This window comes from Pelecanus crispus, chromosome 6, assembly GCF_030463565.1.
Source record: "Pelecanus crispus isolate bPelCri1 chromosome 6, bPelCri1.pri, whole genome shotgun sequence".
In the NCBI taxonomy this organism is placed as follows: Eukaryota; Metazoa; Chordata; class Aves; order Pelecaniformes; family Pelecanidae; genus Pelecanus; species Pelecanus crispus.
The window spans coordinates 22,341,450-22,355,125 of NC_134648.1; the positions used below are offsets into that span (position 1 = coordinate 22,341,450).

At 35.9% G+C, this 13,676-nt stretch overlaps 1 protein-coding gene across 2 annotated transcripts; it reads left to right on the forward strand.

The window, feature by feature from the left end:
• The first annotated feature begins 991 nt into the window (after window positions 1-991).
• GAL (galanin and GMAP prepropeptide) lies at window positions 992-8,120 on the forward strand. Of its 2 annotated transcripts, XM_009480052.2 has the most exons (6): window positions 992-1,072; window positions 1,763-1,817; window positions 2,819-2,890; window positions 3,293-3,379; window positions 6,697-6,774; window positions 8,068-8,120. In XM_009480052.2, exons 1-6 carry the CDS (start codon window positions 992-994, stop codon window positions 8,118-8,120), a joined length of 426 nt encoding a protein of 141 aa, XP_009478327.1. The 2 variants fall into 2 exon arrangements, with proteins under 2 accessions (XP_009478327.1, XP_009478328.1); XM_009480053.2 differs by lacking the exon at window positions 2,819-2,890.
• The last annotated feature ends 5,556 nt before the right edge of the window (window positions 8,121-13,676 follow it).

Below are 13,676 nucleotides of genomic sequence, written 5' to 3' on the forward strand. Positions count from 1 at the left end.
GTAAAGCAGCAAGGAAGTACAATAGCAATACTGACTCAGCTCCTTTTGCTGTGATGCTAGAGCAAAGGGCGTGAGTCAAAGGGATTTTAAGGGACCATTAGTGGCCTGGACCACAGGGAGCTCCAGGGATCAGAAGCGGAGCAGAGGGGTGATGTCCTCAGTATTCCAAAACACAGACCCCAAACACTGTGAATTTTGTTAGCCAGCATCACACGCAGATGTTTGTATTTAGCTCTGCTTCCATACCTGAGGCTCTGAAAAGTGATCTGTATTCGCTTTACACCTTCTTATTCCCCGCCACCAACCAAGCCCTTCTGAATTTTCAGTGGGTGACAGGCGCAGGCCAGGCTGTCCAAACCAGAGTTCCTCTCGCTGCTCACCAGCCTGCCCAAGGCCGCTGTAATCAGAGGTAATTGCCCCGGCTGTTATCTCCCTGCAGCCTGCGTCGTGCTTCCAAATACCTCTAATTGAATCGCTATAATTTTTGCCCTTCCAAATGCAGTGGGTAGGCGAGGGGGGAATGACCCAGGGGAGGCGGAGGAGAGGGGGTTGGGCGGCTCTCTGCTCTCCCCCTCCCCTCTCCGGGAGGGCGCCCCTGCTGCGCGGTCGTGCTGCAGCCCATAAAGAGCGGAGGGAACACAGGGTGGGCGTGCAGATTTGTGCAGACCCGTGCACCGTGGCCATGCAGTGAGTGCCTGCCGGCAGGACTGCAGCCGTGGAACAAGCTGCCCTGCCGCCAGCACCAGGTGAAACGCTGCGAGGGAGAGGTCGTCGCGCCCCAGCTCAAGGTACTCCCCTCCCCACGTCTCGGTCTCTCTCACAGTGGGAATTTGGGTGCCAAATCGGTAGCTACAGCCGCCCTGCCCCAGGGGAAGAAGGTTCACTCCCGCTTCCCACCTGCGGTGGGGATGATCACATGCCCTGGGGGATCCGTAACTGCAAGGCAAAGCGGTAACTCGGAGCAATTTACCCTAGTACGGTTTCTTTCCAGATGCAGAGGTGCACTAGTTTCCTGTTTTTGTCTTTAATCCTTTGTGCCACCCTGTCAGAAACATTTGGACTGGTTTTCTCAGTAAGTACTAATTTCACTGTTAGAGGCCCTATTCACTGGGCAGCATCCATGTCTCAGCTGGCAAGTAACAGTAAACCTTGCAGTGATATATACTGTATTTAGATATAGGGGTTGGACAAGATGCAGCACTCAAAAACATTTGGGGCAGTGAACAGATTTTTACATGAGAATTAGAGGCTTTTGAATACTAGCTCCCTTGTAACAAATAATATGACTAAAGGGAAAAAAGAATGTCTAGTTTATAGACCAAAATTGAATGGATGTCCCATCCAACTCAGAAAAGATGGTGTACATATGGACCCTTTTTATAAAGAGGCTGTCATGTAAATCCAAACAAAAGAAAGCATTACTTTTTGTTAAGGTGATTATCAGGTGATCAACTTGGAGAACAAACTCAAAATTTCTGCCTCCAAAGTCTTATTAGCAGTTTCACTTATGTGCTATGAAAATTTCACACCACATGGATGTCAATAGCAAAACTATTGACTTAGATGGGCAGGGAGCAAGAGTTCACCATTAATATTTGCTTTAATATTATTGGCTTTTTTTTTTTTTTTACAATATTTCTTTATTTCAATCCTTCAGAAGACACTTTATACTAAGACAATGTCCATTTGGGTGCTGTTTGCTTTGTCTGCTAAGTACTGTGTAGGTCATGCAATAACATATTTGCTTTTTTTTTTCTTTAAGGCAAAAGAAAAAAGAGGCTGGACTTTGAATAGTGCTGGTTACCTACTTGGGCCACGTAAGTCAAGCATGTTTTTGTGTTGGGGTTTTATTGCTGGTTTGGTGTTGGGGTGGGTTTGGTGGTTTTTTTATTATTTCAAAATACAGCAGGTTTTTTTCTTGTAAACCAGTTTAGTGTGTTACTCACTTTTCTGATGAATACAGTAATTTTGTTTAAACCTGCAAGACTGAAGAAACTCATTTGGGGGAATACTTGTTTACATATTTGTTACATGCCTATTATAGAATTGAGTTGTCTTAGACAATGACTGTTCTTTTCTAAAGCAAAGCTGTGCTGTGAGGCTTTATATCCAGAAGCACACCTGGGCACTCTTTGTGCTTCTGAACTGTAATTTTCATATGACAAATAATTACATACACACACACAGAGTTATAAAATCTTATACTATCTTAGATGTCAAGGTAAGAATGACAAAATGTCACATTTTGGCACTTCTTGATGTGTTTCAGATTTCACCTTTAAATCTATTTGAAAATGACTTTGCTACCTGGCTTCATTATACTACTATTTTCCTTTTTCCAATTAAAGCAAAACAAATTAAAACAATAACATGTAAACTCATGACTGTAAATATATTTCACATAGTGAACTGTTAATATTTCTTGTTTAAAATACAGGAATACATTGGTTTACAAAGATGGAGAATCATAAATGTAGATTATAAGAAAAATGAAATGCTGTCTCAAGTATCTGTCCTTTTGCCATTTTTTCTTGATAATGTACTAACACTCATTACCAATGTTCCTGTATTTTCAGTCTTGGTAATACATGACAAATACTTACTATGACTCTCTTCATTCTTTTTAACTAACCTTAAGGATAGCTTTAAAAAAAAAAAATAAATCTGTCTAAAACATATTAACTGGTTCCATAAATGTCTGGAAGTATATTTGCCCCAAGGCAGATCTAAAGAAATTGGCAAAGATACTGTGGGGAAATGTACTTGTCAAAGTGCCATTTATCTAAGACTGGATAATAGGAATCATCCTTTGTTGCAGGTCGTATTGATCAGCTTTTACTGATAAAGGAAATGTCCATTGCAAGGGGGAAAGAAGAGGCACCAGGGGCATGTAAGATAGTTTACATGAATAACCTTCAAAAACTATCTGCAGTTTTCTTTTAAGCAAACTCATTGGCAACATTTTCTGGAAAAAAGAGGAAAGAGTAGCATAAACAACTTCCCAAATTACATGCAAATGTACAAACTTGCATTTTTCTTTCCAACTTCCTCTGAATTCAGTAATAGCTTCAGCAAGTATGTAGTACAGGACTGGGTCTGTAAATGATATAAATCATAAGCACAAATTCAGAAGAAAGGTTATGTTATTTAGTGACACATTAATTGCTTTGTCATTTTGTACATCAGAAGTGTCCATCATGATCTTTTATTTGAAATCCATGAAAAGCAAGCAATATAGTAAATGTTGTTGTTAAGTCAATTAACTCCTCTGATTTTTTAATTTATTTATCAGATGCAGTAGATAACCACAGATCTTTTAATGATAAACATGGTTTCACTGGTAAACGTGAAATACAGCCTGATGAGGATAATAAAGCAGGTAATGAAATTCTGAAAGCCGGTACTGTTGGTTTTGGTTTTTATGTTTAGTAATTTATTTACTGTTATTGAGTTAACTGACTACCTAGATACAAGGCTATTCCTGCATTTTAGCAAAAATCTTAATAAACATGTGAAAGGAAGAAAAATTAAATTTGGCCATTCAGTGTGCTCTTTGTATATGTTCATAGTTTAAAACATCTTTGTGCCTAGGGAAAAGTACCATAATTATGTTGCTTTTAAAGTATAATAGATTATGTTACTTTGAATAAGCCTAATTTTTTCTTTCATATGTTCAAATAAGTATTTCAAATATCACCCTAGACACTCAAGAGTTAATACTTCTCTCTTTTCTTTTTTTTTTTTTTCTTTTTTTTTTTTTTTAGCAAAGAAGTGAGCTCATAACCCAATCTTTCAGTAGGGAAAGTTATAGAAACTGGCAATTTTTTTTTTTTTTAAATTCTGATACTCCACAGCTGAAACCAGACCTCAGAGCTGTATGGCACTGTTTAGGTTGTAAGAGTCTTCACTATTTTAAAAAAAAAAAAAATTGCCATGTTAAGTCTCACAACATTTCCTATATTTAAGCAAGATGGGTTATCTTCATTAAAAGACTGAGAACCTGGTCAAAACTGAAGTCAGGTCAACATATTGTTTTGATGTTGCATGTATCGGAATTTAGTAAATGGCAATGAAAAGGATGCAGCCTTGTTCTGGATTTATCATCCAAAGCTGAGCCTCTACAATATATGTCTAGACTCCCTTTATGAAGAGAAGGTTGCACTTTTAGGATTCATTTTGAACACCTACTTCAGGATAAGATCTAGAAACTTCTAGAAAAAACAGTTTCTTTCTCCTGAGGAGAAACTAAATCTGATGCAGACATCTAAAGTGAGCTGGGATGAATCTCATCTTTAGACTGTCAAAGAGTGATCTATTCCTCACTGCAACCAAAGAAAGTGGTGCTTGTTTGAATACTATTGCATTCATCACTGCACTAATGGGGAAAGACAAAGTTCCAGCCCCAGAACTCTCACAGGCTATTTTCAACCCACCCAGCATGATGCAAATGTAGCTAACACTACATAAGTCCATAAATAAAGGAAATGCGCTTAATTGCAATTTCATGGACAAAATTACTTTGTAAATGTAACATTACTACATTTCTTGGTTGTTACATTCTCAGAATGGCTGCCAGATTAGTTCTGGTACATAGTTACATAGTGGGGTTTTGTGTGGGTGGTGGTTTTGGGGGGTTGTGTTTTTTTTGTTGGTTAGTTTGGTGGTTTGTTTGTCTTTTAAGAAAAAAGGAAGAGGGGGAAAGAACCTACTTCCTCAAACACTGTTTCTGACATTGGTGTAAAAATAGTATTTTGTCAGTCAAAGGCAGGCATTTATCTAACAATGCAGCTCACGATGCAACATGTTGCCATTTGTGGATATTCCTTTACAGGAACATGATCTTTAAGAGTTATGGAATTCTTGCCAGGTGCTGCTGTACCTCCACAATTATATGTAAACCTAACCAAACTTGTCTGGATGGGACCTGAAAATTATATAACTGCCTCTGTTATGAATACCATTTTAGATGCTCTTCTCTCATCAAAAGTTTTCTTTGAAGCTGAAGTGTATTATAGAGTTCCTATCCAAAGGAGATTTGAATATTAAAAAATTAATAAGGCAGAATTCTTACTTTAATTGAAAATGAAGGAATTTTTTTTTTAGTTGCTTTTGTAAATAACCAGCAGAATTTATCTTAAAATGGCATTACATTATTACTGTAAAATAATTCATGCAAAGGACTACTCTCTCTCCTTGGAGGAATGCTGCAAAATCCACAAGCTCTCCAGATAACCTAGAAGAACTTGTAAGCTGTATTAGTTACATAGCACTGGGGGGCGCAGGGGGGAACACATGCAACCTCTGAGTATAATTAGGAAAATCTTTAAATTCCAAGAGCATAAATGTTTCTTTACTAGAGTCTACATGTAATTGCCTATACAGAACAATTGCTATAAGGTCAATAGCGGAGTATGTAGAAATACACCTGTACAATATGCTCCATAAACCATTTACCCAATAAATATCACATTGGTAATAAAATCTGGGTCAATAAACTACTAATCTAATAATGATTAATCATAACAAGTTAGGTGGGAATAAAAATTAAATTAAGGAAAACTTCAAATACAAGTATTGTTTATGAAATTAATAACAACAGATTTGTGTCAGTTCAAAGACTGCAAGACAAGACTTTTAGATGCAAATTTCTTAAATGCTGACTCTTCATACACCAGAAGCTTCTGTGTCGCTTACCACTCCCCATCAATATTTTTTATTTTTGCTACACAGCTCAGTCTGCCTGTATGTCAGTAGAGGCCTAAATCTTCTCTTCCATTATGGAAAAACTCCTCCAATACTCGCCTGCTGCAAAATCAGTCTTTCAGACTATTTTCTGAGATTAAACACATCCCTAATGATAACATCAAGGGACTGTATTTTCAGTGATGTAATAAGGGACTGTCAGTCAGGTACTGGTACCCATCTGTTCTGTATTAAGACAACGAAAAATCTTAGGGAAATTGCGTATCATTTGTTCTCTAATACAGAGCAATTCTCCATCCTGTTGATAAAAAAAAGATGTCTCTTTTTTTTTTTTTTTTTTTTTTTTTTAATAGACATAGAAAGTGTACCTCCCAAAGTGCAATAACAAGGTCCCAGGGAGCTTGATAAATTGGGCCATTTAAAAAGCATCAAAAAGTCTACTTCCACAACATCAAAGATTAGTATATTGTATTAGATACATATGCAAAAACATACTTTTCTGAGCTTTTAGTAAAGTCCCAGGCCTAGCTTTTGGGCTACAAATCACTTCTGCATCACTGGAGTGGCTTATTGGGAACAAAGTCAGACTACATGAAGAACTTTTAACTGTTTTTCAGAGCTGATGAATCTGCTAAATTTACCTTTCCCTTCAATCTCAGGCTAGTAGACACAAAGGAAAGAGTTGAGAACAGAGGATAACTCTCTTCTGCAACAGAACTCATAAGGCCTTAAAGACCATGAACATCAAGGTGTCAAAGCAGCTCCTATGCAGCAATAGCATACAAAGCTGGGCAGTTTTGATTCTGAGAATTGCAGTTACCTACCTTAAAGAGGCTTTGCTCTTCGTGAAATTAGGTTTTCCATTAAGGATTTTAAGAAAAAAGAAATTTCAGATAGCTTTTTTTCAGAGTACTCATAAACCTAGCCACAATGTCACATACAATAGATCTTTATACCATGTTAACATTAAGTAACAACTAACTTGCTTTATAGGGAATCTTGGAAGACCACTGGCTGATGAAAACATTGTGCGCACAGTAATTGAATTTTTGACTTACTTGCATCTTAAAGGTTAGTGAATACCTTTTGAATCTTTCACACTTTCTGGTGTGAAATTTACTGAGAAGATAGGACTATCCTTGAATGTACAAGTCTACTACAGATTTGAGTGTGCAAGACTTGAACAGAACGGGGCGGGGGGACACACACACCATGGGGATGACGGTCAATTCCATTTTAGCGCACTTAGTGTTTGTTGTGCCACTGTGAAGAAGGAGGCCTAAAGATTCCTTTACCCTGCTATGTCAGCCTAGGAAGTAAAACCAGTAACTGGACAAACCAAAAGGGTGTGAAACATGTTGATCTCAAGCATGCAATCTCTGATGAGTAGGCTAAGAGCTGCTAAATTGGGCAAGAAAATAAAATGTATCTCCTAGAAATACAAATCACTTCTTCCCTGGGACGAATGGGCAAAAAAGGCTGTATTGTAACTCTAAGTAACAATTCCTTGTTTAGGATAGTGATGACAAACAGCTGTTTTTATTCAGAAAAGATGGTCCTCATAAAAAAAGGAATCTCCAGATCATCTAAAGTGGCTTTTCCCCTGAGACAGTTCTTGTATTCCCAGGTTTCACAAGACACAATGTTATCATATTACCCCTTAACAATATTTGTTGGCAAGACCTAGTACAAACTCTTACACAAAAATCAGAACTATAGGTTTAGGAGGTAAAAAAACATACTTTATTATGGTAGACATGCTTTAACATTTTTGTTCAAATGAAACTTTACTACTTAAATATATTGGTTTAGATATGTTTTTTGGGGGGAGGGGGAAAACTCCCAGTCATGGGATTCAAATTCAGGGAATGGTTATTCAGATTAGACATGCATTTTGATCTGCAAGGTAAAGCGAATATTTTAACTGCTAAGAAGTATCTTGGCAATAACTAAAAGTGGCCTTCAGCTCTTTCTCTTGACGATTCCTCCCTCCAGCTTTAAAGGCTTCCCATATAGAGCAGGCTGTAGGATGGCAGCCATAACTGGGTAATGTTAAAAGTTTTGAGATGCTGGGATCCAGCCATATCAATTGACATAATAAAATTGGTATAATTTCATTGTCATTCTGTCACTGCTGTTTCTAAAAAGGTGAAATTATAGCAGGAAGATATTATTAACATTCAAAAGAAAAAAACAACATTTTATAAATTAAAATATGAGAAGTTCAAGGATTTGCCTCTTATAGTTGAGTAAAGAAAAATATAAAAATATATACTACTGAAATTGGATTTCATTATTTAATTGCTAAGATCAATATGCATACTTACATACGTATTAATACTTTTTTTTTTTTTCTTTTTGCAGAGGTGGGAGCACTTGACAAACTACCTTCACCAGAGGAAATAAACCAGTCTTGAAGAAGAATGCATTTTTATTTTCTTGTAGTATAATTTAGATTGAATTCTAAACAAAAGATCCAAATGAGCTGAAGATGAGAAGTATTGTTTGCATTAATCTGATAAACAGTAAACAGCATTCTTCCCTGTTTTTTCATTTGTTTGTTTGGATTTTTTTTTGTTTGCTTTTTTTTCCCTCTCTCCTGTGATGTTATAGTGTAAAATTTTGCCTTAGTAAAATTTTTCTGCAGATAAATGATAAAATAAAAACAAAGAGCAACTACATTGTTTCATTTTAAAATTAAATACATACCAGCACACAATACATCATATACAAAGCCCAGGTTAAATTGTAAGATTACACTGCATCTATACTCTGCAAAATTACAGTAAAATAAAATATAAATACTACATGTTGGGTACTTTAGCTAACTGAGGAAAAGTAGAAGAGCGACTTCAAACAGATCTGTCTGTACTTCTATGCTTCATGGAAGCCTTACTTCCTGTTCATATTTTCACAGACATGAAATAAACTCATGTTAATTTTAAATTTCATATTATTAGCCTGTAATACACCAGCCCATTGACCAAAGCATACCTTCATGCAATACAAAATTAACTGTTCTGTACAGGTAATAGGTTTACACAAATCCTATGTGTAAGATTCCTATTCCTATGTCATCAAGAATACTGGATCTGTATTCTTTAATGAAGAAATTCTCCAGTCTATTCCAAGATTAAAAAAATATTTTATTTTATGATATGCTTTAGACTGAGTCCAGAAAAGCACTTGAATACATGTTTAATCCCTACGAAAGAGCTTTGATGTACCAGGACCAGAATGCTAGGCCCATAGACAATAAATATCATATAAAAAATGAGGAAAGGTTTGAGAGGATACTGAATCTTAGAAATGTTTTTCACATTCAAATGACTTTCACTCTCTGCACAGTGCAATGAAATATAATTCTTTCAAATCCTGTGCACTAGAGTGCACAGACTGACAGAAATTTTGCAAAACATTATTACATAATCTGTTTTTCACTTTTAGCATAGCAGAACACATTCTAGATGCTAAGCCATTAGTGTCTCATTTGAACTCACAAGGTTATCTCACCTTGTCAATCAGCTTGTGCTCTTCATCTGGTAATCACTCAGCCTCTGATCTAATGTCTGATGTTCACTTCCAAAATGTACAAAGTGCATTTTTTATTAGATCCAACAAGCCTTTGAGCAAGCCCTCAAGCCCTTCAGAAAATGTTTTGCCTTTTTTTTTTTTTAAAGAGTAACAAAAAAGTATACACTGCTAGTATATATGCTGGTAGTTCAACATTATTCAATGTTGAATTCCAAAAAATGTGAAAAAAGAATACAGTGAAATTTAACTTCTGTACATTAGTATAGTTCAGTAATTCCAAACTCTCATTTTTACTAGTAATGTCCACATCTCGCATCATAAACTTGAAGCAGAACTCCCTAAAATCAAGAGACATTCTTTTCATTGACTTCCATGGACTTTGGTTCATTGACTGCTAAGAACCTGTATCCATTTGCAGAACTCAATAACAAGCCATCTTTCTCTGGCAAAGCAGCTGAATCTATGATCAAATAAAAAGAACATAATCTTAGCATTTAATTTATTTTCTTTTGAAATAGGAAAAGAAATTGAGTTTAAAATTAGAAAAGTTATTACTTGAATCAAATTAACATACTGGCAGCTCGTTAAAGTTGGAATGGTCTTGTTAGAATGTTTATTTGAAATTCTGAAATTTGAGATTATTTGAAATACTGAAAGAAATTTCCTTGGAAGGTTTACATCACTGTCTAAGCAGGGAGGCCCACAACTTCTTACTCATTGTGCTGCTGTATGCATATATTACAAAAACCACAAAGAATAGTTATAATCTAACTACCAAAAGCAGTCCACATACTTTCACTTAATAATTACTGCATTCAAACACATACTGGTAATATTACAAAGTACAGAGAGAAGTAAAATTCTCAGACTGTTTCTTCACCCTCTACAGCTCTTATCTTTGCAAAAACAAAGGGGCAAAAAACAATAAAGGGGCATTCTTCTGGGTCAATTTCAGTAACATGATTACTTCATTTAACATTCTTATTTTATTTAAAGCATGTCTGACATTGCTACACCTCAGACCTAAATTCTGCAAATATTTGGAATGACATCTCCATAATCAACCTCTCAGACAAACACCTTATAAAAGATGGCCCTTAAACCACAATTTGAAAGCAATTAGTTTTAACAGGGCAAAGAGGCAACAAAAATATGTGACAAGTTTCAGCAGAAAATAAAAAAAAAACCCTAACCATTTCCTGCTCATTTCATTTATTTGCTCATTTGCATATGCTGTATCCCACTTTTGTGTAAGATTAGATCAAACTTATATCTGCACTAAAGACAAAAGCCAAAGTCTAAAAAATGGGTAAACTTTGTTGTAATGTTTGCCAGTGATATGAAATCACCCAGCATGCAAATTTAACTCTGACAATGAACAGAAGGCTTGCATGATGCTGAATGACTGGACAATAAAATAGGAGATGAAATTAAATGCTGATGCAAGCAAAGTAATATACACGGAGAAAAACAACTCTAATTCTGCATACACATAATGATGGTCTAAATTATCTCTGGAAAAATAGCTTAGACTCATTGTACAGAGTCCTCTAAAAAATGTCATTTTAAACCTCAGTAGCAGTTAGAAAGGCAAATGGAATGTCAGGAATTATAATGAAAGTAACCAAAAGCAAACCAGAAAACAACATTATGCCACCATTCCCAACTTTGACACCAGCTGCAGTTCTAGTCAGCCCATTGCAAAAAAAAACCACTGCAGAGCCAGAAAAGCTATAGAGAAAAGTGATTAATATCTTCAGCAAGGGAACAACTTTTATACACAGAGAGATTAAATACATTGTGACTTTAGCTAGAGAAAGAGACTAGTAAGGAGAGAGATGACAGCATCTTAAATGTTGTGGTAAAAGTGCTTAGCACATTCACTTCTTCTTGTAAGCCAGGATTTAATGATTACCTGATAAAATGATGAAGTAATATTTTTAAATCCCACCACGAGAAAAAGAAGTCCTTTTCCATACATCTCATGATCAAATTGTGGCACTGACAGGCACAGGACATCATGGAGGCCACAGTTTCTGAAAGGAAACAGTTACATTCATGGTACTTCTTCCTTTAGATGAAACCACTACCTCAAAAAGTCTAAATTGTTTCTTAGAACACATTATGACATATGTGTGCAGAGCTATAAAACAACCCTTAGAACCCAATCCATAATTCAGGGATTAATTAAATAGGGCTTCTGCAGCATCTGATGCTGGCTCACAGAAGAAACTTGGAAATTACATATTTTTGGCTAAAAAAATCTGCAGAAACGAATACTACCTATAACCAAAAAGGCATAATTTTATGCAGTGCTTCATCTGTCAGGTAGTCTCACTAAGACTTGTTTCAATGCAGCTCAGTTCAGCATAAAAGAGAGAATTTCTGGTGGCACAGCTGATGTAAGACTGTCTATTCAGATTAGGAAGTCATTAGGTAGCTGATAGGATACATGTATTTTCCCACCTGTCTACTCATGTAAAGGTCAGACTGCAAAATTAGCATAGAAAAATTAGATAGGACTCAGAATACTGAGGACGTTTGAGGGGGCTTGATACTGCGGTTGACATAATTCTACTTTCAAGTTTAATGTTACCATAGTTAAAATGAAACTACAGCCCTTTTTGCCTGACTAGCGCACTAACTTCCTAAGATAACAGAGAAGCTTGCTGTGAGTTAGTTTACAAAATATTCTGACAATTTCTTAGCTGTTCTTTTGCCTTTCAAAAAAGACAAAGAGATATTGGATAGTATGTGAAGTAACACATTAATAACCCACAGAAAAAGTGAAGAAAGTATTTTTACATTATTTCAGAACACATGATACCAAAAAGCAACAAGTTAGAAATAGACACCAGGAAATACTTTGTAATTTGCCCGGGATATAAATTGCTTCAGGAGATTTCTAAGGCAGATACAAGGATTAAAAGGAAGTTTAGAGCTGAGTGTTATTAGCAGAAGAAAACAAACTACATTAACAGAGTGAAGTACTTCTGTCACTATTTTGTGTTCTATCATTTATTTTTAAATGAATGCAAATAATAGTTCTGATACTTAATTTTGTGAGTGACATGGACCAACCATAGAAAACTGCAACTCACAGATTGCTGTACTACTCAGATTCAGTAGTTGGGTATACAAATGTCAGTTGCTAAGATTTTTAATACCTCAGAGCATAGGGCATTTGTCAATTCATGTGTAACGCTCAGCACCTCACAGAAATGAGCTTTAAAAAGCCAAAGTTAAGCTGCAGATGCAAATTATTTTATCTGCTTGCTTGTAAAGCACTACATTATTCCCAAAAACTTGATCAAATTCCCTTGAGATTCAATTCAGGTATGTTCAATCATCTGTGGTATTTCTAACTAATTAAGTACATATAACCCATACAGCCTTTCGGAGTGCCAGGGCGGGGGGAGGCATGGGTCTCATATGGAATGGCTGTCTGAGGGGAAATTCTAAAATACCAAAATACAATCTATCTCAAGTCAGGATAAAGTGTTACCATGCAGTTTACTTTTTTTTTTCTTTCTTTCTTTCCTTTTGGTACAGTTTCTAATACCAATGTTGACTATTTATCACTTACAAACACTAAAGTAATTAATTCAGAATGGATTGCTTCTATAATTTCCCCTTCAGAATGTTTATGAGTTCATATGTTTCTTTGAAATTATTCTATTTTATTAAAAAACATTCTATCAGAAAATAATTGATCTATGAACATTATGGTTATTATTTACATTTATCAATATTAAAGGTGGTATTTCTTGACAAGATTTAAAACTGAGCCTCTGATCATTTATGTCAATATAAGTTCCTATGTCATATTTGTAGAATGAGTATTCTTTGCTTACTATTTATTCAGATGTCAGTGTAGGGGAATCACACCTTGCTTCCCTAAGCTCTTTCTGCAGTTTCATAGGGTTGTCCTATTCCTCTTGAACTCCTAATCTAAAAGACAGTAGATTCAGGAATCATTAGCTTTCTGGTGGTTTTCACATCTATTGTGCTCTGCAGCTATTAAAACCCTAGCCAAAGTAGTCTCCAAAGATTTGTGTGAGAATTTTATGCACCTCTTCTGCAAATCAGTGTTTAGAGACACTTATATTGGGTCACTTCTTTTAGGACTCTTCACAGGAGCTTTAGGCACTTGAACTAAAGAGGGCAGTTCTGCTAAGTGAAGATCCGAATCACCTTCTGCTCTCTGCCAGTTAGAGAACTGAGCCCTGGCTCTAAATCCAGAGTAAACTTTTAAATTAGGCATTTTGGTTTGCTTCTTCAAATCAAGCAGAATAAACCCAAGCCCTAAGACTTAGAGAACCAGTAGGAGCAGACAGGAAAAATAATCATGTTCTTACAGCTAAGTGTTACATTTTTGCACCACTTTCAAAACACAATTTTGCAAATTGTGCCTGATTGGCTTTCATGCAGATTACCTA

What these genes read in the sequence shown, in the direction of transcription:
- GAL (XM_009480052.2), top strand. Translation starts at nt 992, where the DNA reads ATGCAGAGGTGCACTAGTTTCCTGTTTTTGTCTTTAATCCTTTGTGCC. An exon ending in CATTTGGACTGGTTTTCTCA is followed by an intron (nt 1,073 to 1,762) that starts GTAAGTACTAAT and finishes TTTTTCTTTAAG; the next exon opens with GCAAAAGAAAAAAGAGGCTG. An exon ending in TGGTTACCTACTTGGGCCAC is followed by an intron (nt 1,818 to 2,818) that starts GTAAGTCAAGCA and finishes CCTTTGTTGCAG; the next exon opens with GTCGTATTGATCAGCTTTTA.